Here is a 23,509-nt window from a genome sequence, read left to right as displayed (position 1 = left end):
CCACACCAAGGAAACAGCTGATCGACCAAAGACAGTGAGTACAAAGCTAACTGAGGTCACAGGCAGGCTTCTCCCCCTCCCAGGGGACCATGTCAGCACCCTGTTATGCGTGGAGGAGCTATGTCTGTGCGTCTGAGGCAGACATTTTGTTTCAGTCAAAGAATCCTGCACGCACACACCACCATCACCCCAGCCCCGGGTTCACACCTGGGGTCCGTGCTTGGCTTGGCTGTGCCTTTGCGGGTTGGAACGAAGGCATGGTGGCCTGTAGCCACCGCTGCAGTGTCTTAGGGTGCAGTTTCACTACCCTAAAAGTCCCCCTGGCTACGTATCCTTCCTCATCCGCCTCCCCTCACACGTTGCCAGAACGCCTCATAGCTGTGACTACTGGGCTCTGGGCTTCTCAGTCTGGCTTCTGGGGGGGGGGAGCATTTCTAGTTCCCCCTGGTTTCTTGCGGCTTGACAGATTTGCATATAATCGGCGGGCTGTCTACCATCGAGCTACGTACACCCCAGCCAGAGAGCATTTCTGTCTAAGGCTGAGTAATACTGCATTGTCTGAGACATCATTCCTAAACACAACGTCCTATTGCAGGGGTTCAATTAGCAACTGTTAACCGGTAATTGGGTCAATAGTTGGTAAGTCAAGCAAAAGTATTCGTCAGAGTTTGTGTGACCTAATAGCCTGCTTTCAAAAGAAGACCATTTCCTCTGGCCTTAAGCAGCTGGGAAGTCTTCAGTCTTCCCGGGGCTAAACGGAGCTGTGTGCCTCCGGGTCCAATATGAACTACGCAGGAGCCGTACAGCCAAGGACGACCCAGGGCTGTGCTCTCCAAGGTGCCCGCTAGCCACAGCAAGTTATTTAAATTTACATTAGATTAAAATTAAACATTTAATTCCAACAGCCACATGTCAAGTACATAACAGCATAAATGCTATCACTGTTATCACAGAAAATCCCACCAGGCAGAGCTTGCTGTGGTAGAAATAAACAAGATGGTACTTGAAACAGCAGGGGTTCGTCTGCAAGACCTTGATTTCTGGCCCCATCAAACCATCCTTTCCAGGCCCAGTAGACTTCGAGCAGACAGCTTGTTCAGCACAGTGTGTAGAACGCAAACAGAAAGCTTTCCCAAGAGGACCGCTGGCTGCTGTTAAGGGACCATCCACACGGTGGACCAACACCACATTCGACATTTACCTCTGTTCCATTTACTAAAACGTGGCATAGATCCAAAGCCCAGCACCCTATGAAGACACACTTTGGCCTGGGACTTTTCCAGAGAGTACACTAGTAAGTTCTTTCCCTTCCATTCCCCGGCCTTCCAAAAACCGTAGCCAACTTTTCCCGGCTTCATTTGTGGTGTGAAATCTGGGAGGATGAAGAAAGGAACCACACAGAGTGACTCATCTAGAACATCCTACGAAATAAATGATTGTGCCAGCAGGCCGCTTTTCCCCTTTGACCTCAACTCAGCCCCGCAGTGTAGCTGAGCGCGACCTCCAACGTGTTAATCCTCCAGCCTCCATCTTCCAAGCCCTGGGATCACACACATACGCCACGACGCCGAACTTTGTGCGGTGCTGGTTGAACTGAACTCAGGCCTCTTGGCGCAGGCTGAGCAAACGCTACCAGCTGAGCCGCGTCCCGGCCAACAACTTAAACTTTTTTTGTTTGTTTATCTTCGTTTTGTTGAGACGGGGTTTCCCGGTGGAACAGCCCTGGCTGTCCTGGAACTCACACTGTAGACCAGGCTGGCCCCCTCACACTCAGAGATCCACCTGCCTCTGTTGGGATTAAAGGTATATGCCACCACCACCTCCCCCCAAGCTGGCAATTCACATTTTTCAAAAAACTGCACTGAAATACATATGGTGTATTTATTAGCCCTAGGGATTCAAACCCAGAGCATTGTACACCCCAGAGTAAGTTCCGCCTCAGAGATCATCCCATGGTGCCCATCGGTACATGACTGGCTCCATGGCACCTGGCACGTTGATGGTGTCCACCCGCAAGTCCTTTTCAAATGAAAACCCTGTACCCAGTGAACACTAACGCCCTGGCCCTCCCTGTTCCGTAGCCTTGGCAGTCCCTTCCTCTGTGAGGTCATTGGCCCTCAGTCCCTCAACACACAGATCCTTAAAGCGCTTGTCCTTTTGTCTGACTCCTTTTTTTTTTCACACCCTCGTGGTTCTTCCATGTTTTTAGGGTGTGTCCGACTAGCCTTCCCTTTTTACTTTGGCAAAATTGGTCTTGCTAAGAAACTGACAAGACAGCCGGGCACTGGTGGTACATGCTTTTAATCCCAGCACTTGGGAGGCAGAGGCAGGCGGATCTCTGAGTTCCAGACCAGCCTGGTCTACAAGAGCGAGTTCCAGGACAGCCTCCCAAAGCCACAGAGAAACCCTGTCTCAAAAAAACAAGAAAAGAAAGAAAGAAAGAAAAACTGACAAGACAGTAGACTGATTTTTCTAGGAACCACCGACGTGCTTTTCTTATTGGGGGGGGGGGGGATTTTTTGGTCCGTGAATGAATTGATGAGATTTTTTTCTGTTTCTTGGTCCTCTGCCAAAAGCAAATGTAATCAGGCAGCAAAGGCCATGAAGTTGAAAGTGATTTCAAAACTGAGAATTTGCAGTTTTAAAACACTTCCCACATGGATCTTGTGACCGACTGAAAGTCAAAAATGGCCATTTTTACACCATGGCTGTCTCCAGAGACGGTCTATAGGGATTAAGAAGTGGATCTGATCTCTGGGTCCCTCCCATGGCTCCACTCCAAAGTTAAAGATCTTCCTTACAGTGTAAAGCACAAACTCGAAATCAAAATTTTCATCTGTTTCTGCTACATTACACATTTTTAATTGGATCACTGCATGGCGAACTTAGCACGGGAGCAAAGATGTGAAATATGTCACTTTGGCTTTTTAGGAAAATTCACCTAAACTTTAAAAAGCCAGAATGCTTTGGCCATGATATTCTTTTGAAATATACGTAATGAATCTAAATGCCAGGTTAATGAGCCTAAATTAAGGCCAGATTACAAGAAAGTTTTTTTGTGTTTTACAGTAACAGATCCTAGATCAAAGCAGCGTGTTCAGAAGGAAAACGTCCCTCTAGAAGAGCCGTCTGGTTCCCAGTACAAGAACACAGTTGCTGGAGAAACTTTGATTATAAGCTGATGGCTTTTCTATTTCCTCCTGAATTAATTTCCTTATGTCCGTAGGGGCAAGTTAGGTTTCAAAACCCAAAATCCTTTTCACCGCTTAGCATTTTGCCCTGATCATGCAGAGTAATGAGTAGGTTTCTCCCACAATTTCTAATTATCCTGGGGGGATGGGGGGAGAACAATCTTCATTCCTAAAGAAAGGATTAAAGAAAACCACCAAGGCCCAGTGAGGAGGCTGCCCCGAAGCAGCTGCAGCAGATAATGGAGCTGTTAGATTTGCCTAGAGATGGGGAGCTGCCTTCTGAGCAAATTCAGAAGTGCTGGAGGTGAGGTCATCTGGTACTGGCTGCACCCAGACGCTAGCTATAGCCTAAGGCTGTGTTCCAACAAGTCCACATTCTTAGCTTTGGGAGATCCATCCCCAAATCAAGTCACCGGGTGTTGGGCAAGAGGAGTCTGAGCCTGAGCCAGGCTCTCTACAGGAGGCCCACTCCTGTTGTGAGCCGTTTCCCCCAATCTATACCGTCCTGCTTCTCACACCTCTATCCTGTTTCCCCATTCCTGGCTGAAGAATCACAGGGAATCCAACTCCCAGTCACTCCCTAATGAACTCATCCTTGTGTTCCCACAGTGTGGACCTTGAGAACATCTGCTGGCCTGGGCCGGGAAACAGGCATTCATCAGACGCAGCTTCCCATGGTCTGGGAGCCCAGCCTTTCTACTCAGAGCCACTAAAGAAGTATTTAATTTTTAGTTGTGTGTTGGCAGTGGTGGGTGTGTGTGTGTATGCGTGCACGCCTGTTAACATTTTTTTTTTTTTTGGTTTTATGAGACAGGGTTTCTCTGTATTGTTTTGGAGGCTGTCTGACCAGCCCTGCCCTCGAACTCAGAGATCCGCCTGCCTCTGCCTCCCGAGTGCTGGGATTAAAGGCATGCGCCACCACCGCCCGGAGCCTGTTAACTCTTAAAGCCTATAATGTATGTATGTATGTATGTATGTATGTATGTATGTATGTATGTATGTACATATGTCAGAGGACTACTTACACAAAAGTCAGTTCTCTCTTTCCACCATGTAGGGTCTAGGCACCTGTCTCTCAATGCCAATCTAAAGGTATCAAGTACCTTTACCCACTGAATCATCTTCCTGGCCTAAGAACTCTATTTGATGATTCCCTTTCTTTTTTAATTGCCTGGATTCTCCTACAAAAAGAAAAAGAGAAAAAAAAAACACCATAATTCCAACATCCTGTTTCACTCAATTCAAATGTTCATGACTTTGCAACCTCTGTTCCTCCCCTTTCAAAAGCTCCGTGTTCTCCTCCATAACGCACCTCCGTCCGTGCGTTCAGAACTGCGTCGGGCCGGTGGATACTGTACAAGATTTTTCTACGCTATCCCACCACTCATCGCTTCCTTTACATGAAGTCCCTGGACTGTGGCAAGTTGTTAACCCACACCTGTAAGCCAGGGGCAATCACTCAGAAGCCTACGAAATCTGGAGACTGAAGAGGTTTCTCAGTCACCTTAAAATCATCATCATTGTCTCAGGGCCGGAAACACCAAGAACACTTGTATGTGTTTCCTGAGTTACGACCACACTGGGGAAAAGGATGAAGGCATTAGAACTAAGAAGCCTGGCATTTCTTACAGCCTAGGAAGCCAAGCCATTCTGCATCCTGCGGAGAAGGCAGGCGTTTTCTTTAGAAGCATGCTGCCGCAGCCCCCGACCTCCACCCCAAGTACTAAGTACACAACAAGTACCTAGGATGGAGGGCTCTGCTCAGCAAGGTAGAAAGAATCTGGGGCCTGGGGAGACCGCTGGGTCATGCTGATGTGCGGGCGGGATGGTTGAGCTCAGAGCTCCAGCATATACAAAAGCAAACTTGTACAGTAGCTCACACCTCGAATCATCGTGCTGGAGACCAGAGACACGGGGATCGCTGGGGCTTGCTCGACAGTCTAGCCAACCAGGTTCAATGAAAGTCCATAAGTTAAAGAAGAAATGTGGAAAGCAACTGAATAATCCTCCACATCTACCATTGGTCACCACATGTGTGTGTACACATGGCCATGTACATACATGGGCACACAGATCTACACATGCAGGAATAATTTTACAGGCTCTTAGCAGGGAAGGAGATGGGGAAGCCCCATAGAAAAATAGGAAGTGAAGACTCTCCTCAAGATTTACTGCAGGGTGGCATTGGAGTCCAAGGATATCTATGATATGCCGTACACCGTTGGTGTTACAATCTTCAAAATCCTCATTCTTGTGTGGACTCTCGGAACTAGGGTTTTACTAGAGATGTTGAAAGTATGGGGACCTATTTCTAGGCCGACCCAGTGTGGTTCTGAGAACCACCCTAGAACCCAGGAGACTCAACAAGCCATGGATAGTTGTTCACATTAATGGTCTCTGTGGAATAGTCACTGTGTGAATATGTTGCTGTGATTGGTTTATTAGAGAAGCCGACTGGTCAATAGCTGGACAGGATAAGGCTGGGCTGTAGAGCCAGACTAAGAGGACGCTGGGAAAAAGGGTGGAGTCTCAGGAGTCGCCGGCCAGACACAGAGGAAGCAGGACATTTACAAAACGAGTCAACAAGACATGAGGCACGTGGTAGGTCCTAGATTAAATTATGGGTTCATTGAAAATGTAAGCGTTAGCTAGTAACAAGCCTGAGCTATCATAATTGGCGGGTGGGAAAGAAAACTCTCCCTACAAGTCTCTATACCTGAGCATTGAAAGCCAAATCCAGTTCACATGAGAAGGAAAACGCCACGTTCTGCCTCTATACCAGAAGGTACCAGGGTACCCAGGCGCATTCCGTGTCTTTAACCATCATTCTACCCGCTCCAACATCGCCAAAGTTCAGCTACCTCAGAGCCATCAGGACATTTCTCTGCTCAGCTGCCACAGACATAAACGGGAGACTCACATTTCTGTCTCCCACACACGAAAGAGTTAGATAACTGGGAGAACTTCATACAGATGAGATTTCTACGCAGTGGATTTGGCGTGTAAGCGAACATTATTCAGTCGGCCATGCGATGGGGTTAAACCCCAACTATCAAGCGATGAGCACGGGGCCTTTGCAGTTAAAAGCAGTGTCGGAAGTCCAGTGTGGCAATACGCAGCTGTGATCCTAGTACGTGGGAAACAGACGGGGGTGGGGTGGGGTGGGGTGGGGATCTAGAGTTTCAGGTCAGGTCCTAGACTTCGTAGCGGGACTCTGCCGACAAACACACAGAGATTTAAAAGCAGCCATTCCCTAACCACCACATAACCCAGAAGCTGCTTCCCTTCCCTTGCAACCTGCGGCCCTTCCTCCCGAGACCCTTAACCAGAAGAGCTCATCCAACGTATCAGTAAACATTCAGAATAGCTTGACCTCAGTCGTGGGCTCCCTGTCCTGCATTCTAATTAACTCGTTTTCTAAAGAGAGTAGGGAGTGGGACTCACCGTGGGGCACTGGTTGGCCTAGAACTCACGATGCAGTTAAAGATGGCCTCGAATATTTGTCAGCTGCCTCTGCTTTCCAAACACTAGAATGGTAGGCATGCCCCACCATGCTCAGCATCTTCTAAACCCCGGCAGTTCTCCCGGTACCTGCGAGCCCTGGCATAGAGTAAGGCCCGGTCCATCTTCCAGCCCTGCCCAGACTCCCCAAGGCAAACTCTCCTTATGCATGCTGCCCGATGAGTATCTGGAGGCATAGCTCTGACAATCTCCCTTCCTTTGGATAACCGTGCTGGTACGGACTGAAATTGTGCCCAACCCCCAAAGACATTTGAGTCTTTGCAGCTCAGAAGGGGAACTTACTTGGTAGAGGACCCCAAGCAACTCGAGATCATCAAAGGAAGGTCACTAGGACAATGGCTCATAGTCAGTAAAGGGGGTCACTAAAAACTCAGGGGTATGGGCTTAGGGAGATGATGCTGCGGGGGGGGGGGGTCCACAGGGAGGAGATGGTAGCCCTCGGCGGCGGGCCGAGGAGGGAGGGACCTAGGACAGATCCATCATCGCTGCTGCTCACCCCTGGAGGAAGCAACTTTTGGTGTGTATTAGTTGCGCCATCGGCTCTCGGCTCATGCCTTTCCTATGGCGGCACTACCCTCCTCTCACGTCTGCTCGCATCATGTTAGAACCTTCCTTCAAATAACCTGCCAAGGCGTCAGGGTTTGCAAACAAGTTCTCAGGTTCCCCCTGGCTGCAAATGGTTTCCTTCCACTTCTGAATTACCTCAAGCACCCTCTTTTCTTCAATTTCATGTTGCCCTCCGTTTGCCTCACTTCACCTACTGGATATGAGTTTCTGAAGGGCAGGAGAAGGGTCCTTGTTTAAATCCCACGTCACCCTGACATGAAAATATTTAATAGAATGGAGTGGCCAAAGCAGTCTTCTCTCGGCTCCACTGATCCTCCTCCTGCGAACTCACAATGGCTTATGCCACTTAGTTACATGTCCCTAATCTCTTTTTATTTGAGGCAAGGTTTCTCTGTGTAGCTTTGACCATCCTGGAATTTGAACTATAAACCAGATAGGCCTTAAACTCACAGAGATCTGCCTGCCTCTGCCTCCAGAGTACTGGGATTAAAGGTGAGCACCATCACCACCTGGCTAATTTCACATTTTTTAGGACTATGAATGTGATGTGTTTTTAAGCTCCATTATGGTTTTATCTCATGTTCTGCATGATCGGTGTAGACTAATCTACTGCTCTGTAGCTCATGGTAAACCTTCATCTAGAGTGTAATTATGTACAAATGGCGGTGTCTTTACAAGGAAAAGACACTCAGCAATGAAAGGTTATCAACAACTGCACAGAGTACAACACAAATAAAGCTAAAAGGAATTATGTCCAATTTAAAAAACCAGATCAAACAGGGACTGACCGTATTCCATGTGATACCCATTTATAGAAAACTCAGGAGATCTTGTCCCTTTCCCCTTCTCTGGGGGACCACGTGTGTCTCTCTTAGGGTCCCCCCTTGTTTCCTAGCTTCTCTGGCAGTGTGGACTGTAGGCTGGTCATCCTTCTCTATGTCTAAAATCCAAGTATGAGAGAGTGCATACCATGTTTGTCTTTTTGTGACTGGATTACCTTACTCCCAACCCAGACCCCCCCTGATCGTGGGTGTCAGGAGGCCTGGGCAATCTATGGGGCTTCTGGCAGTGGATCAGTATGTATCCCTAGGATAGGAATGGACTTTGGGAGCCCACTCCACATAGAGAGATACTCTCTCAGCCTAAACACATGGGGGAGGGTCTAGGCCCTGCTCCAAATGATATGACAGACTTTGATGATCCCCCATGGAAGGCCTCGCCCTCTCTGGTGAGCAGAAAAGGAATGAGACAGGGGGTGGTCAGTGGGGGACAGGGGAGGAGGGGAGGGAGAGGGAACTGGGATTGACATGTAAAACAAGCTTGTTTCTAATTTAAATTTAAAAAAGGAAAAGGAAAAAAAAACTCTAGAATATCCCAAAGTGAGCTGTAATAATGAAAAAAAAAGCAGATATTGGCAGCTTTAGTGGAAGATTTGTTGGTGAGGATGGGTGGAGGGGTTAACAAAAGGTTTAAGAAGATTTGGGGAACAATGGGCACCAAAGGTGTTAAAGGTGAACTCACCCAGAATGGGTCCTCCCCTCCCAAATCAATCACTATGAAAATGCCCTCCAGGCCTGTGTACAACTCTGTCTGTCAAGCCTCCTTCCCCTCCAACGATTCTAACTTGTACCAAGTTGACATAAAGCTAGCTGGGACAACGGACCTCTTGTCAGCTCGACACACACAGATCACTGCTAAACCACAACTTCCCCTTTCTTGTTCATCCCAGGATCATACATTTATATCAATATCACGATTAAACAAACTTAAAAGGGGCCACAGTCTTCATTAAATTCAAACACTCGAGAAATTCAGTCTCTCAGGGTGGGTATCGGTGGCACACACCCTTAATCCCAGCACTAAGGAGGCAGAAGCAGGTGGATCTCTGTGAGTCTGAGGCCAGCCTGGTCTACAGAGTGAGTTCGGGGACAGTCAGGACTGTTTCACAGAGAAACCCTGTCTCAACAACCAAAATAAATCAACAAATAGGCAGGCAGGCAGACAGACAGACAAAATTCAGTCTCTTGAAGTGACAGTCAGGGAGCTTGTATAGGTCTGACCTCCATTCTCTGCGTGTATGTTAAGGCTGTATGTCTGGTGTTCTTGTGGGACTCCTAATAGTGGGAGTGTGTGTGTGTGTGTGTGGGGTGTCTCTGACTCTTTTGCCTGTGCTTGGGACCCTTTTCCTCCTACTGCTCTTTTCTGAAAGGAATTGGAGGAGTGAATCTGGAGGAAAGGGAAGTGTGGGGGAGGGATTGGGAGGAGTGGAAGGAGGGGAAACTGAGGTTGGGATGTAATATATGAGGGAAGAATTTAAAAACTCAGTCTCTTTAAAATATCTTGTCTCTTTTAAAATCCAACCCCCCTTTTTTTTTAGATCAGCCTGGCTTGCACAGCAAGTTCCAAGGAACATCCAAGGACCCCATCTCAAAAAAAAAAAGAAAAAAAAGAAAAAAGAAAAAAGAAAAAAAGAAAAGAAAAAAAATACAAAATCTTATAAAACTCCAAATACTCTAAATGTTCAAAATTTCTCAGGTATGGGCTCCTGTGAAAATAAAAAATAAATTAGGCATTTTCTTACCTCAAGAGGGAAGAACCAGGGCACAGTCACAATCTGAAAAAACTAGAACCAGACTCCAACAGTGTAAATAACCTAGTATCCAGTGTCTGGGTCTACTCATGATCTTCTCTCCTCTACGGTACACACAGCTTGTCTTCTAGGCTCTTGTAGTCTCCATTCTATCACTGCTGTTGTTCTTGGTGGTCATTGCATGGTACTGGCATCTCCAAAATGTTGGGGTCTCTTACTGCAGCTAGGATGCATTTTCAGCAATAGCCTTTCCTGGGGGCCTTTCTTCAGGGACAGCCTTGCCAACACAGCTTCCACTGCTCTCCATGACCCCTTCATGTCTTCAAAACCACAACCACCTGCATGACTCTCACACTACCAAGTTTGGCTGCCAGCACTAGGTAAGACGTTGGCTACCTCTGGAACAGTTCCTAAGTCCTGACTCTGAGGAAGCACTTCCCAGAAGACTTCACTTCGATGATGCTGCTCTCTTCTCAATTACCTCTAGATTTCTCAGCTTCAGCTGACCACCACTGATTTTCCCAGCAAAGCAAAGACTTCACCTCATTCATCTCTTGTTAAAATCACAGCTGGCCCTTCAGCTGCAGCTGACCAGACACCATATAATCTTAATTCAAAATAGCAAATGCCCCTGAAGTTTAAATTTACCTCTAAAACTTCACAAATCTGGCCTCCATCATCTGTACTGCCCGAAACATCTGATCTCCCAAACTCCCACCACACAGCCCAACACTCAATGACTTTTCTAGCCCAAAGTTCCAAAGTCCTTCCACGATCCTCCCAAAAGCGTGATCAACTCTGCCACAGTCAGGGTTACATCTTACCGCTGACAGTCAAGATAGGGCTTTAAATGACCACCTTCAGGTTGTAGAAAATGATTTTATACACGCGCGCGCTCGCACACACAAATAGCTTTTGAAAATACAAAGGTATAGCCCTGTGGCAAAGCCCTGTGGTATATACAAGACCCTAAAACCAGAAAGAAAAGAAAATACAACAAACTCTGAAAATGACCCAGTGATGCTGGCTTTAGTTTCTACATGAGATTTCTCATAGAGTCACTCAGTTGTGCTCCACAGAGTGGTCACTGACACGAACCTGGAGATGCACAGCTGAAATCCCAGCACCCAGGTGCTGAATTAGGACAGCTGTTAGCTCAAGGCCAACCCGGGCTACATAATAAGATGCTGTCCTCCCCCCTCCCTCCCCCCTCCCCCCCTCCAAAAGAAAAGCAGAAAATGAGCCATTGGGCAGTGGTGGCTGCACCTTTAACCCCAGCACTCCGGAGGCAGAGGCAGGTAGAACTGAGGTTTCAAAAGACCTGAGCCATTCATAGTGGTCTCCTACTTGTTGATCAGGATAATGTGATCTCAAACCATGCTGTGGGGCTTCTCTTTACCTCTGACTCTCTGAAACTTTGAGCCAATTAAAAAGTTATTTTTTCTTCTGATAAATTGCCTTGGTCATGGTGTTTTTGTTTGTTTGGTTTTTGTTTTGTTTTGTTGTTTGGTTTTTCAAGACAGGGTTTCTCTGTGGCTTTGAGGCTGTCCTAGAACTAGCTCTTGTAGACCAGGCTGGTTTCGAACTCACAGAGATCCGCCTGCCTCTGCCTCCCTAGTGCTGGGATTAAAAGCGTGTGCTACCATCGCCCGACAGTCATGGTGTTTTAGCAATAGAAAAGTAACTAAGGGCCGTGAGGTGGTGGCCCACGCCTTTAATCCCAGCACTCTGAAACCAGAGTTAGGCAGATCTCTTTGAGTTCGAAGCCAGCCTGGTCTACAGAGTTCCAGGACAGCCAGGTCTACGCAGAGAAACCCGTCTCAAACAAACAAAAGTCGAAGATTGGCTGATGAGATGCTCCCCAGTCCCGCTGACAAGACTGATGAGCTCCATGCCCAGGACCACATGGTGGAAGGAAAGAACTGATTCCTATAAGCTGTCTTTCGACTTTCACAAGAATGCTGTGACACACACACACACCCCAAAACATAAGAAAAAATTGGGTGCCTGTCAGGACTAGTGGCTTTCCAGTAACAATTTTGATGTGGGGAGTTGGACAGCACCTCGCTGTTTGGTTCCCTCGAGAACAAGCTACAGATGGCATTTTGCGTTCCCTCCTTTACCAAAGCGAAAAGGGAGCGCTGGGGTGTGTCTTGAACTTGCTTTCCCCAGTGATGCAATGCAATGATTGCAAGTCCAGGCGATGTCGCAAGGCACCGGGATGGGAAAGAGAACGTGGCCCATTCTGACTGCTCGTGCTGATCCTGCACGCTGCTTCAGGAAGTCCCTCCAAAGCTGAGAGGGCCCGATGAAGTCCTGTGCTTAGACAAGAGGCCTCCAGTTCCATCAACAGGAGAAAAAAAAATTAAGGGAGGAAGAGCATGGGAGAGAGGCCTCTGCATTCTGATTGGAGCCAGAGAAAGGCTTTCATGGAGACAAGCCTCCCATGAAGAGCTGGATTTCATAACCACCCCGCCCTGAGCTCTGTCGCAATCAGCATCACAGCTCCCAATCTCCTTTTATTTCCAGATACATGGAAAAGCTTCAGTGTGCAGAAAAACAAGCAGTGTTTCCCCCAGCTAAGATTTACAAGACATTTTTATGCCTTTATCCCATTATCCCTGTCTGGTGTGTGCAGTGAAATGAAATGACTTCCAGTTTGAAGGAAGGAAGCGCCCAGCACTGTTTTTTTTTTTTCTTCTTTTTGAGCCACAGTTTCTATTTGGTCTTGTCTGGCTATGTGCAGCAAACTGGCCTCAAACTCAGAGACCCACCTGCCCCAGCCTCCTGAGTGCTGGGAATAAAGACACTCATGACATCTCATTTCTTAAGGGACAATGTTGAGCTAATCTCTACAAAGGGGTAACCAGTTAAGCCCACAAAGTTCAGAGATAGGAAGTTGGGAAACAGAAGTGACGAGGATTCTCTTTCATGGAAATGGCCGGCTTCAGAGGGTTTGTCCAAACTGGTTTCCTCTTAACCGAATGCGTAAGGGAATACATTGTCCTGGAAGGCTGACACAGCAAAGCAAAAATTTTAGGCGTATTCTTAGGTGGAAGGAAAAACAAACAAACAAACAAACAACAACAACCAGATCCTTCCAAATAACACAAGCCAAAAGTTTGCCTTCCACAGTGTTTTTGAACCAGGAATTGGGCTCATCTGAATCATCCCCCCCCCCTCCACTCACCCCCAGCACCTGTCACCTATTTAAATAAAAAAGGGACAAAAGTTAGTGATGAGTTTAATTTCAATCATTTCATCATTTTTCCTCCAATGTGAGTTGCTGTCACATTGAAAGCAACTATGTGACTCCTGTGTTTCAGTAAAACCCCTCTCTTTGTAACTATTTTTTTTAAGCCAGGGTTTCTCTGTGTAGTCCTGGCTGTCCTGGAACCATCTGTAGACCAAGCTGGTCTCAACCTGACAGAGATTCACCTGGCTCTGCCTCCTGAGTGCTAGGACTAAAGGTGTGCACCACCACTGTGTGGCTGTGACTACTCTTTGTCATGTCATTATGAAGACACCATTTGGTTGGTTGTCAACTTTAATCCCAGAAAACTGCTTCTTGAAAGGACCAAAGAAGTTAATTCTGAGAAGTTGGAAGAGTAAAGTCATATGACCAGCAGTAAATCCAGGCACGGATGAACTGGAAACAATCTGCATACTGGCAGTTTATCAGCCTAAGGTTTAAAAATCCTCATGGGAAGGAGGGTGTGGACCGTTATACTCCATACCTATTGCATTATTTGCACTCAGCAGACGTGAGCACATCTTAATATTCTCCATGTGTGAGAGGTTCCTCAAGAATTAGGCAGTGAGTGTGTATCTCGGTGGTATAGCTTATGTGCAGTACTTCCTGGATCCAGTTCCCAGCGCCCAAGAGTAGAACAAACCAAACAAAAAGCAAGCGATGTAACAGCCTTTCACTTCCAAAAGAAAGATCACTGAGGCACCAGCGCTGGTCAACCACATCAGCAACTGGACTAAAGAGTCTCTTGATCTAGCACAACTCCTCAGACACCTGCCGCAGCAGCAATACATTACTGGGGGGACCGAGCCTTTGCTACATTGTAACTGCTGTGCATTCCCTAATGGACTTCACTGCTGGCTCTGTGCCCAACACTACCTCTGAGGTTCAAATACTTGCTACAAGTTGATCTTCAGCACATCATTTTCTCATTATCTCAGGTCCCTGGGTTGTTTCTCTTTTTTTTTTTTTTTTTTTTTTTTTTTTTTTGGTTTTTCAAGACAGGGTTTCTCTGTATTGTCTTGGAGGCTGTCCTGGAATTCGCTTTGTAGACCAGGCTGGCCTCGAACTCACAGAGATCCATCTGCCTCTGCCTCCCGAGTACTGGGGTTGTTTCTCTATCTTTAGCACTCCAGTCTTCCTCCAGCAACTCAAGACAGCACCACTCTAGAGGCAGCAGCATTTGGGGCACAGGAAGCCAATGCGCACTCACCAGCACCCGGAAGTCTGCTGGGTGTGACTCACATTGTCGTGAGGATGGGGTTTTCACACTCAGCCAGATCACCTTTCCTCGTTTCTGCCTCCTCTCCACATCCCTGCCTTTCAGCCCTGAAAGACATGTGCCTCAGATGCCTGGCGACTTACCTATGTCTCATGGCATGGTGGTGAGGGAGGTACCTGGGAGCTCAGGCCAACTGCCGAGCCTCTTATCTTTTCAGCCCATACATTCTGCCATCCCACACACTTGGATCGAAGCCACCAAGAGGAGCTTGATCTGGATGGTCTATCAATTCACAGCTCCCCACAGGCCAGGCTACCCACACCCACCTGCTCTTTTTCTGGCTACCTCAGTAGTTTAACTCAAGTTCCTCGTGCTAATGCAGGTGGGAAAGAGCAACAGAGAAAGACTAATTAAGGGGAATAAAACATTTTAACAAGATGCAACTGGGTGTTTTTTTTTTTGAGGGGGGGTGTTTTTTTGTTTTTGTTTTTGTTTTTTCAAGACAGGGTTTCTCTGTGTAGCTTTGTCGACAAGGCTGGCCTGGGACTCAGAGATCTGCCTGCTTCTGTCTCCTGAGTGTTGGGAATAAAGGCATGTTCTAACAATGCCTGGCTGGTTTTTTTTTTTAAGACCATAGCTTTTATGTAAATTGTATTCATCATCTCCAGGATTAAGACGTCAGGAAGGGAAACATCAAAGTTTGGGGTTTTGCTTCGCTGTGATGTTGGGAATAGAATTCAGGGCCTTAGACAGTGAAGTTTTTTGTTTGTTTTTGTTTTGTTTTTCTGAACCTCTGTGTCTGCCCTACCCAATCTTCTAGCTGAGGTAGTAACAAGAATGAAATAGTAACTAAGGGAATATGCTGGAGAAGAGTTTTCCAAACACAGCAAACTAGAAGGTAAAACAAACAAGAAACTTGGAAGACAATTTTGAGTTCTGTAGGAAGGTACAGCCCCCAATGGATTGGAGGATGGGAGTCCCCCCCCAAAAGACACCATAGCAGCTGTGTGACTTTCAGGTTTAAATGTTTGATCTCCCTCTCTCCCTGGCAGGTGTCCTCTGACACCAGCTCAGCCTTCAGCAAGTGATTCAATGCTAGGGAGTAAGGCTAGCTGCATACAAAATATTGGTTTAAAAGGTGAATACCCCTCTGAATTGGATGGGATTCTGTTCCTGGAGATGGAGGGAGGAAAACTGTCCAGAGAAAAATGTCAGCCCTTGGGGTTTTGTTTTAGCCTTAAGCATCCTGTACTTGAGAAGGGAAGAGAAAAAAAAAACTATTTTCCTGGCGAGGATTGGTCCTTAATAGTCAACTTTCTTCCAGCTGGATAACCATCTGTTCCCTTGGAATCTGAAGTGAGAAGTGTCTTGGAACTTGACCCAGAACCATCACCTGCTTCAGATTCCTGGGGTACGTTTTCCCCAGCATCCACAGGCTCTGAGTGTACCCCACCCAGGTCCCTCTTGGGGCTCGTCTTCTTAATCGGGCTGAGCTGGGGATGTAGTCTGTGGTGGAATACTGACCTATCCTCTGACAGGCCCTGGAACCAATTCTCTCTCTCTCTCTCTCTCTCTCTCTCTCTCTCTCTCTCTCTCTCTCTCTCTCTCTCTCTCACACACACACACACACACACACAGTGGGGGGAGGGGTAAGGGAGCAGGGAGCACACTAATGTGGACAAGTGTTATGGAAGGAGAGGGCTGGTAAAGTCAGACAGACATAGAATGGTGCAGCCAGGAGCCCAGGAACTGGAAGCCTTAAGCAAGAGCCCTTCCTGCAGCCTGCCCGGGTCCCTACTTCCAAGGCCAGCTCCTCTCACCGATCTTTGCACACGCCCCAACCAGCCATCATCCCCATTCTCATAAGGACAAAGATTGTTCTCTCTCTTTCTTTGGGCAGCATCCTGGACTGTGGCTTTACAGAATGGATGGTGAGAGAAGAGCAGATACAGTGACCGGAGACACTGGGGCAACGTCTGTCACCCCAGCAACTCAGGAGGCCAAGGGAGGAGGACCTCAAATATAAGGACAGTTGAGAATACAAAGCAACAGCAACAAAACAAGGACCAAAGGCTAGACAGATGGCTCGGTGGTTAACGGCACTTGCTACTCTTACAAAGGACACAGTTTTAGGTGTCGGCACCCACCCACCATCCGTCTCTCAGGTCCCTTCTTCTGGCTCTATGGGCACCAGGCGTGCGGGTGGTGTACATATACACTCGAAGGAAAAAACACCCCACACACTTAAAAAAATAAATCTTAGAAAGAGACAGAGTGGCAGAAACCCCTCAGCAGTTGTGAGCATCCCTGGCTGGCTTCTCGGAGTCCAGATTTAGGGCTGGGTAAGATGGCTCAGTAAGGTAATGAAACTTGCCACTAAGCCTAATGACTTGAGCTTTGACCCCCAGTACCCGCAGGAAGGTAGAAAGGAGAGAACCACGTCTTCCAAGTTGTTTTCTGATGTTGACACAGTGCTGTGGCACACAGTCACCACCCCCCAGCACACACACACACCCCACCCTGCATCAGGAAGGAAGGAAGGAAGGAAGGAAGGAAGGAAGGAAGGAAGGAAGGAAGGAAGGAAGAAGGAACTGGTAGGAATCTCTCAGGCCTTTGATTTGCTTCCTAGCCAGCGCTGGAACCAGAAGCTAGCAGCAGAGCGTGCAGTTGAAAAGGTGAAAGCCATCATTTCCTTAACAGAAAGGGCTGTGACCCAGGACCTGCCTTCGGCTGACTCTCTCCTGGCTCACTCAAGCATCCCAAGCCTGGTAGCTGGAAATCCTCACTCCTCTATGGCACCGCGAGGCTACTGTATAACATAAAGGCAGAAACCGGCTTCCAATTTTGAAGTGTGAGCCCCGGGGGAAGCAAGTACTACTGCCCTCAGGGAGTTTGGTGCAGAAGCCCCCAGAAACTTGATCCCTCATTAATAGTGAGTTAGGTACCTAGCTACAGTCACTGAGAAACCCCTATTCTAGCCAGGGCTAGACCAGGATCTGACTTAATTTCCCTTACCGGGAAACACTGACGGCCGTACTTGTAGGCAGAGTGAGAAGGTACTGCGTGTCACTGTATCCTCCTTTGAGGCCAGACTGGCCAGAAAGCTGGGCAGAGGAGCACTGACTAAGGCTGTGCCCTGGAATCAGAGTCCTTAGATTATCACGGGGATCGCCTAAAGACACTGGGAAATGCAGATGTTTACATTACGATTCATAACAGTAGCAAAATCAGTTATGAAATAGAAACAAAAATAAAATGTATGGTTGGGGAGTCATCAGGACATGAGGAACTATATTAAAGGGTTGCAGCATTCTGAAGGTTGAGAACCACTGCCTTAGATCCATGGTCTCACCTGCTTGTCATCCTTGATCCTCTCTAATTGGTCCTCCCTAATATGAGGTCTTATGTGGTGAAACGCTGGGCTCTGGAGTGGGCAGCATGGAGACCAGAAATCTCAGTGATGAAGCTGTAATGTTTAGAGGGCCATCTTGCTTTTGTTTTTGTTTCTTTAGTTAGTTTTTGTCATTTAAATTATGCATATGCATGTTATTCATGTGGAGGTATATACAGGTGAGTGCAGTTGTCCTTGGAGGTCAGAAGAGAGTGACAGAGGCCCCAAGAGCCTCTAGTTTCAGATGCTTGTGAGCCACCCAACACAGGCTGAGAACTAAGGTGGGGTCCTCTGCAACAGTGCTTGTCACTGCTTGAGGCCATTTGTCCAGATTGTCTTTGTACTTTTAACGTGGGGATCTCAGAGCCCAACCTGGTCTCAAATACCAATGGATGATGGTCTTGAACTTCTGAACCTCCTGTCTCCACCCTCCAAACGCACCACCATTCCTGGCTTGGTTCTAGCATCTGTGTGTGCTGTCTTTGCTATGATACCCACCCAGGCTCTGGACCCTGAGTGCAAAGGCGTGCTCTCTGCCACAATCTTCCCCCAGAACAGATGTGACTGACAGTAAGTAGGTTTGATTCAGGTTTGTAACACCAACACAAAGGCCATCAGAGCTATGCACGATCTCAAAAGTCAAAGTTCGAATGTCCATATCACAACTGACAGGGGAGAACTAGACCATAGGCCCAGAGAGATGCAATGAGACAGTTTCCCAAGGATAACTGCGTCTGAGGCTTCATTCACAACAACTCCAACAGAAGCAACACAGACAGTCCCCAGGTGGTCTAGGGCCCGTGGAGCCTATCAGCAGCCACACAGTTTCGATGCTTTTCCTAACAGTGCACTTGAACAGAGGTTGCCTGTCTCACATCACCCTAAGTGTCTACCCTCCCAGCCCTTGCAGAAAACGGTATGCAAACCTCTAACGGATGGAAAAGGGCAACATCTACAAATGACAGATATGAATCTCAAATGTCTCAACAAGCCAGGTGTACTGCTATGCCAGTAGCCCCAGCTACGAAAGAAGCTGAGGAGGAAGGGAACGGAATTGAGTCTAAGCTTTCTGCCTGGGCAACACACTGAGATCGCATCTCAAAGAAAGTGAGCTAGGCATGGTGGTGCACACCTGCTGCCCCACCACCGAGGATGCTGGGACAGGAGAATTGAGAGTTCAAGGCTACCCCGGCTCAACACACCAAAAGTAAGACAGATGGACGGACAGATGGACAGACACACACACACACACACACACACACACACCACAAAGTGAAAGAAAGCAGCTAGTGTCAAAAGGTTCCATTTATGTCACCTTCTGAATAGGCAATAGGAGGCGACAGAAAGCACACTCATTAGCAGGAGTTTGGCCGGGTGATGGGTACAGGAGCTGTTTCATCTTTTTAGCTACAGTGGCAACTACACAGTTGTATTCACCTGCCATAACACGCGGATGGAGCACTTCCCATGGTGACTGTTGCCGTATGTGAATAATACTCTAAGTACAAAGGGCAAGGAAATGAAAGGGGGAAAAAGAATCTAAGGAATACAAACAAGGCTGGCCAGAAGGGTAAGGGCAGGGTTAGGTGCAGATGACCCCAGTCTCTTGATGGTGTGGCAAAGCAGAAACCCCCCACCCCATACTGGAAAGCCTGAGCTCTGGGTTGGGAAGCAAAGCAAATCCATGCTTCTTGCTCCTTGAACATCCTGGCCAATACCAGAGCTGCTCCATGGACAGGACGCCGCAAAGGCTAACAGCTGTTGGTCCAGCAGGAGGCTCTGGGAACTATCTGGCATCACTCCCATGAAGCATGAAAATGATGGGATGTCTAGTCCCATCCAAAGAAGAAATACAGTCATTTTTTCCCAGCAGCCAATCAAACATGGCACAAGCAGGAGGGGTTGCAATACCCAGCAGGCCCTTCCTTCTCCATTCCTACCTACCAGAGGGGCCAACAACACACACACAACAATGCACACAGGGGTGGGGTGGGGCTAGACAACAGGGACTGTGGAGTTGAGGGGGTGGGAGGAGGCTGAGGCTGTGAAAGAAAAGACCTGGGCTTGGATGTAGGTTCTCCACTTTCTAATGGCTCTGGGGGATTGCTACAAAAATAGAAAACACAGAGCCCGTGAGTCAACCTCAGCTCCAGAGACTTCAGCTGCCCGTACCCCACAGGAAGAATTCCAAGTCACTCAGATTCTCCTGTCTTCCAAACTGTATTTCCAAAGCCAGCCTAGGACCACAGAAGTCCCAGATCTGAGGAGTACAGGAGTGTGTATGTCATCCCAGCTGGTGTCTGCAGGGCTGGGGGATGAGCCCAAAGTTGTGTGCATGCCAAGCAAGCTCTCTACCAACTGAACTATATTCCCAGTCCCAAATGATCTTTTAAACAAAAAGAAAAGCTGAGAGTAGTGCCTCATATCTCTATTCCCGGCACTCTAGAAGCCGAGACAGGATAACCTTGAGTTCAAGGCCAGCCTGGGCTACATAGTGAGTTTCTACATAGCAACATAGCAAAGCTTGCTTCAAAAAGCCAAATTAAAAAACAAACAAACAAAATCACAGTTACCACTGAGTATAGTGGCACATGACTTTAACCTCAGCACCTTTAGAAACAGAGGGGTTTTGAGGTCAGTCAGGGTTACATAGTAAAAAAAAAATTACCTGCAGAAATGTAAATTTCTACATATGTATGCATGCGTCTGTGCAGGGGTGCTCAGTGTGTTGCAGGTGTGTTCCGTGTGTGTGTGTGTGTGTGCGCGCGCGCGCAGGTGTCTTCAGTATGTGTGCACATGTGTGCAGATGCAGGTGTTTATGAAGACAGAGATGTCAGACATCCGACTACCACTCTCCAACTTACTCTCTTGAGACTGAGATCTCTCACTGAGCCTGGAGCTAGGCTGGCAGCCAGCAGGAAGTAGCCATCCTACCCTCGCCAACCCTCCACAGCACTGGGCTGATCTGGCCAAAGTCACCATCCCCAGCTTTTTTTTTTTTTTTTTTTTTTTTTTTGGTTTTAACGAGACAGGGTTTCTCTGTATTGTTTTGGAGGCTGTCGGTCCAGCCCGGCCTCAAACTCACAGAGATCCCCCTGCCTCTGCCTCCTGAGTGCTGGGATTAAAGGCGTGAGCCACCAACGCCCGGCCATCCCCAGCTTTTTACTTGGATGCTGGGATTTCAAGCTCAGCTCCTCAAGCTTTCACAGCAAGCACTCTTCACCCACCAAGCTGTCTCCCCTCATCTCCCTTTAAGTTTTACTTTTAATGAAAAAAGTGTCTAACCCCTGAATTGTCATAGTAAGAATTAACATTATAGAAAAAACACAACATATAGGTTTTTTTTTTATAGAATGAATGAAATTGTCCTGGCTGACAACTCAATTCTAATTTCAAGCAAATTCTTCCAAATTGTGTTGCATATTCAGTGTGTGTAAAAACAGTGTAGAAACCTCACTTGGTCCTCCTGTCACCAGCAGCTGGCCATGAGCTGTGATGGCCAGGGTCTCTGACTCTCTCTAAAGAGCCCTGTCCATATTTCCTCAAGTGTGTACAGGTTTCTTTTTGCCTCCCAGGAGCTCTCTGACCCTGCCCTGCGGCTCCGCAGTGACCACCTCCTCCCTACGTGTCTTCAGTCTCGTCCATCCCCTGCCCCCTGAAGCAGCTTGCTGGAATACAAGCTCAGCCTGTCCTGAGACTGGCCAGAGGCAGAGCTGCCGGCCACTGGCCTCTCAGTGAAGCACTGACAATGTGCACTAAGACAAACAACTTATTCTTACTGGAAACAATCCCTGCCATCACGTGTCCCCAGCAGCCTTTTATCCACATCTCCTGAGGTCCCACTTCCACAAAAAAAAAAAAAAAAAGCTCAAAGACCTTTCCACAAAAAAAAAAAAAACCTCAAAGACCGTTCTAATCACAGTTGGATGCTTACAAATGTGTTTGCGGAATCCGTGCACTAATAAATCATTTCCCCTCTCTTCTTCTTCTTCTTTTCTTTTGTAATCTTTATAAGCAAAGAGATGGTTGACTCTTGCTCTTGTCTTCAAGACCGTTCTATTCTGAGATCTACCTAGTAAATCCACAAATCTAACTCGAGGACCTGTCAGGGTGGGGTTTAGTTTAGAAAACTGTTATGCAGTTGGGACAAAACTCACCTACGTCAGAGATACCAAACAGTCGAAACCTTTCCGCTAATCTTTCATCTAAAACATTTTAGGATCCTTCATGCGTCCCAGAACATACAATATGGATCTAATTAGGTTCAGCTGCCTTACGTTAGTAATAAAATTGAGAGAGAGAGAGAGAGAGAGAGAGAGAGAGAGAGAGAGAGAGAGAGAGAGAGAGAGAGAGAGAGAGAGAGAGATGGGGGAGGAGGCTTTGTTCATCCTCTCCTTTGGCCTGGAGAATCACAAACCCCCAAATTTTGCGCATCTTCAAGTTTCACACAAAACAGTACCCTCTAAAATGGCCCAGCGTGGCTGGTAACTGGCACAGCTCTCAGACTTTGCATGGATTTTTAGAGGTTCTGGAAGAAATTTCTACAAGGGCTGGAGCCCAGCTCCCCAACTCACCCACCCCTTTGGCCCGCGCGCACTCCAGGACTTACACCAGAGCAGATGGACAGGGCATCTGGTTCCAGGGACAGTTGTACTGAGCCTGTATAAAACTCTCGCTTCCTTCCTGTACTGTGCAGCTCACGTTCTTATTCACGATGTAGGCGCACCAGTTCCTGGAGTTAAGAGAGAAGGGCTGCGTAAACTTGGAGAACAATGAGGCACTGGGGTGTGGGTGCGACGGTCAAAGGGACAGACAGATGGACAGATGGACGGAGGAGCTGACCCAGCAAGTTGAGGGTCACCAGCTCCGAAGGCAGGAGCATGCCAAAGCCGCCACCCCAGGGTGCCTCGAGTCTTCGGAGTATCAAAGAAGAGCCCCCCACACCCTGCGGAGTCCAGGAAGTGCTGGCGTTCAGCAGGACACTACCCCGCTGCCCGGGTCCGCTTCAGGATGCTCCAGGCTCCCGGTGGGGAGTACATGGTCATCTCGGGATGGTGATGCCCCCCAAACCCATAGAGATCTCTCTGCTGCTGCCGGTCGCCATTGGCAGGGCAGCTCCAAAGCCTGCAAGCGGATTCGGAAGGGACCCGTAGGGACGCGCGGGACTCTGGGTCTGGAGGCGAGTAAAAGGGGCGCGCACTTACTTGCTCCTGGCGCTGGGCCGCGCGTGGTACCCAGGCTGCGAGCTCGCGTGGCACAGCCCCACGCCGCCCAGGGCCAGCAGGGCCAGCAGGGTCAGCAGGGCCGGCGCCCAGCGGCAGGGCGCGCGGGGTTGGGGCGGGGTCGCCTGCCACATCTTGCGCCCTATTAGTTTGCAGGCTGCGGGGCAGTTGAACCGGCAGCGGGCTCAGGCGCTCGGCAGCCCCTCCGGCTCCTAGCCCCCACGCCTTCGCACTGGCCGCTCCGCGGTCCCTCAATGACGCACAGGTCCCCCCCGGGTGCCGCCCTCTTTATTTCACTTCCCTCTCAGAAACGTGACTCTTCCCTGCACCGTGTCTCGGCCCTTCGACTCTCCGCAGGGGGTTGGGGGGGGGGAGCCAAAGGGTTAGGCACAGGGTTCTCGGCTACAGAATTTCCAATTACTTATTCCTTTGGTCCCTTCCCAGCCGCCAGCAGCTCCACCTCTCACCTTCCAAGCCAGGCGCCCCCAGGCCCTCCGGAAGTGCAGCGAGTATTGGACTGTCCCAACCCAGACCCTCGGGGCCTCCCTCCGGCA

General features: G+C 48.3%; 1 protein-coding gene and 1 long non-coding RNA gene across 5 annotated transcripts in view; both read right to left on the bottom strand.

Moving 5' to 3' along the window:
* The window catches only part of Emilin2 (elastin microfibril interfacer 2), a 48,744-nt gene extending 25,475 nt beyond the window's left edge, over positions 1–23,269 (bottom strand). Inside the window, exons 1-2 of one of the 4 annotated variants that reach the window (XM_040752829.1) lie at positions 22,938–23,269; positions 22,343–22,465 (exon numbers count right to left, since the gene is read on the bottom strand). In XM_040752829.1, the coding sequence (XP_040608763.1) occupies positions 22,343–22,465; positions 22,938–23,089 (275 nt within the window). In that variant the 5' untranslated portion in view covers positions 23,090–23,269. Of the gene's footprint in view, positions 1–14,485; positions 14,671–22,342; positions 22,466–22,937 lie in introns of those variants that run through there. The other 3 variants (XM_021234374.2, XM_005082566.4, XM_021234375.2) reach the window with 3 other exon arrangements.
* Positions 877–10,348, bottom strand: LOC121142686. Its single transcript, XR_005879705.1, has 2 exons — positions 9,862–10,348; positions 877–1,372 (listed from the first exon to the last, which is right to left on the bottom strand). It is a non-coding gene; the product is annotated as an uncharacterized LOC121142686 (long non-coding RNA).
* Positions 23,270–23,509: the final 240 nt, after the last annotated feature.

The sequence above is a fragment of the Mesocricetus auratus genome, unplaced genomic scaffold, assembly GCF_017639785.1.
Source record: "Mesocricetus auratus isolate SY011 unplaced genomic scaffold, BCM_Maur_2.0 Super-Scaffold_100010, whole genome shotgun sequence".
Taxonomy (NCBI): domain Eukaryota; kingdom Metazoa; phylum Chordata; class Mammalia; order Rodentia; family Cricetidae; genus Mesocricetus; species Mesocricetus auratus.
Note: the sequence above shows the minus strand (reverse complement) of the source record. Positions and strands in the feature narration are given on the sequence as shown.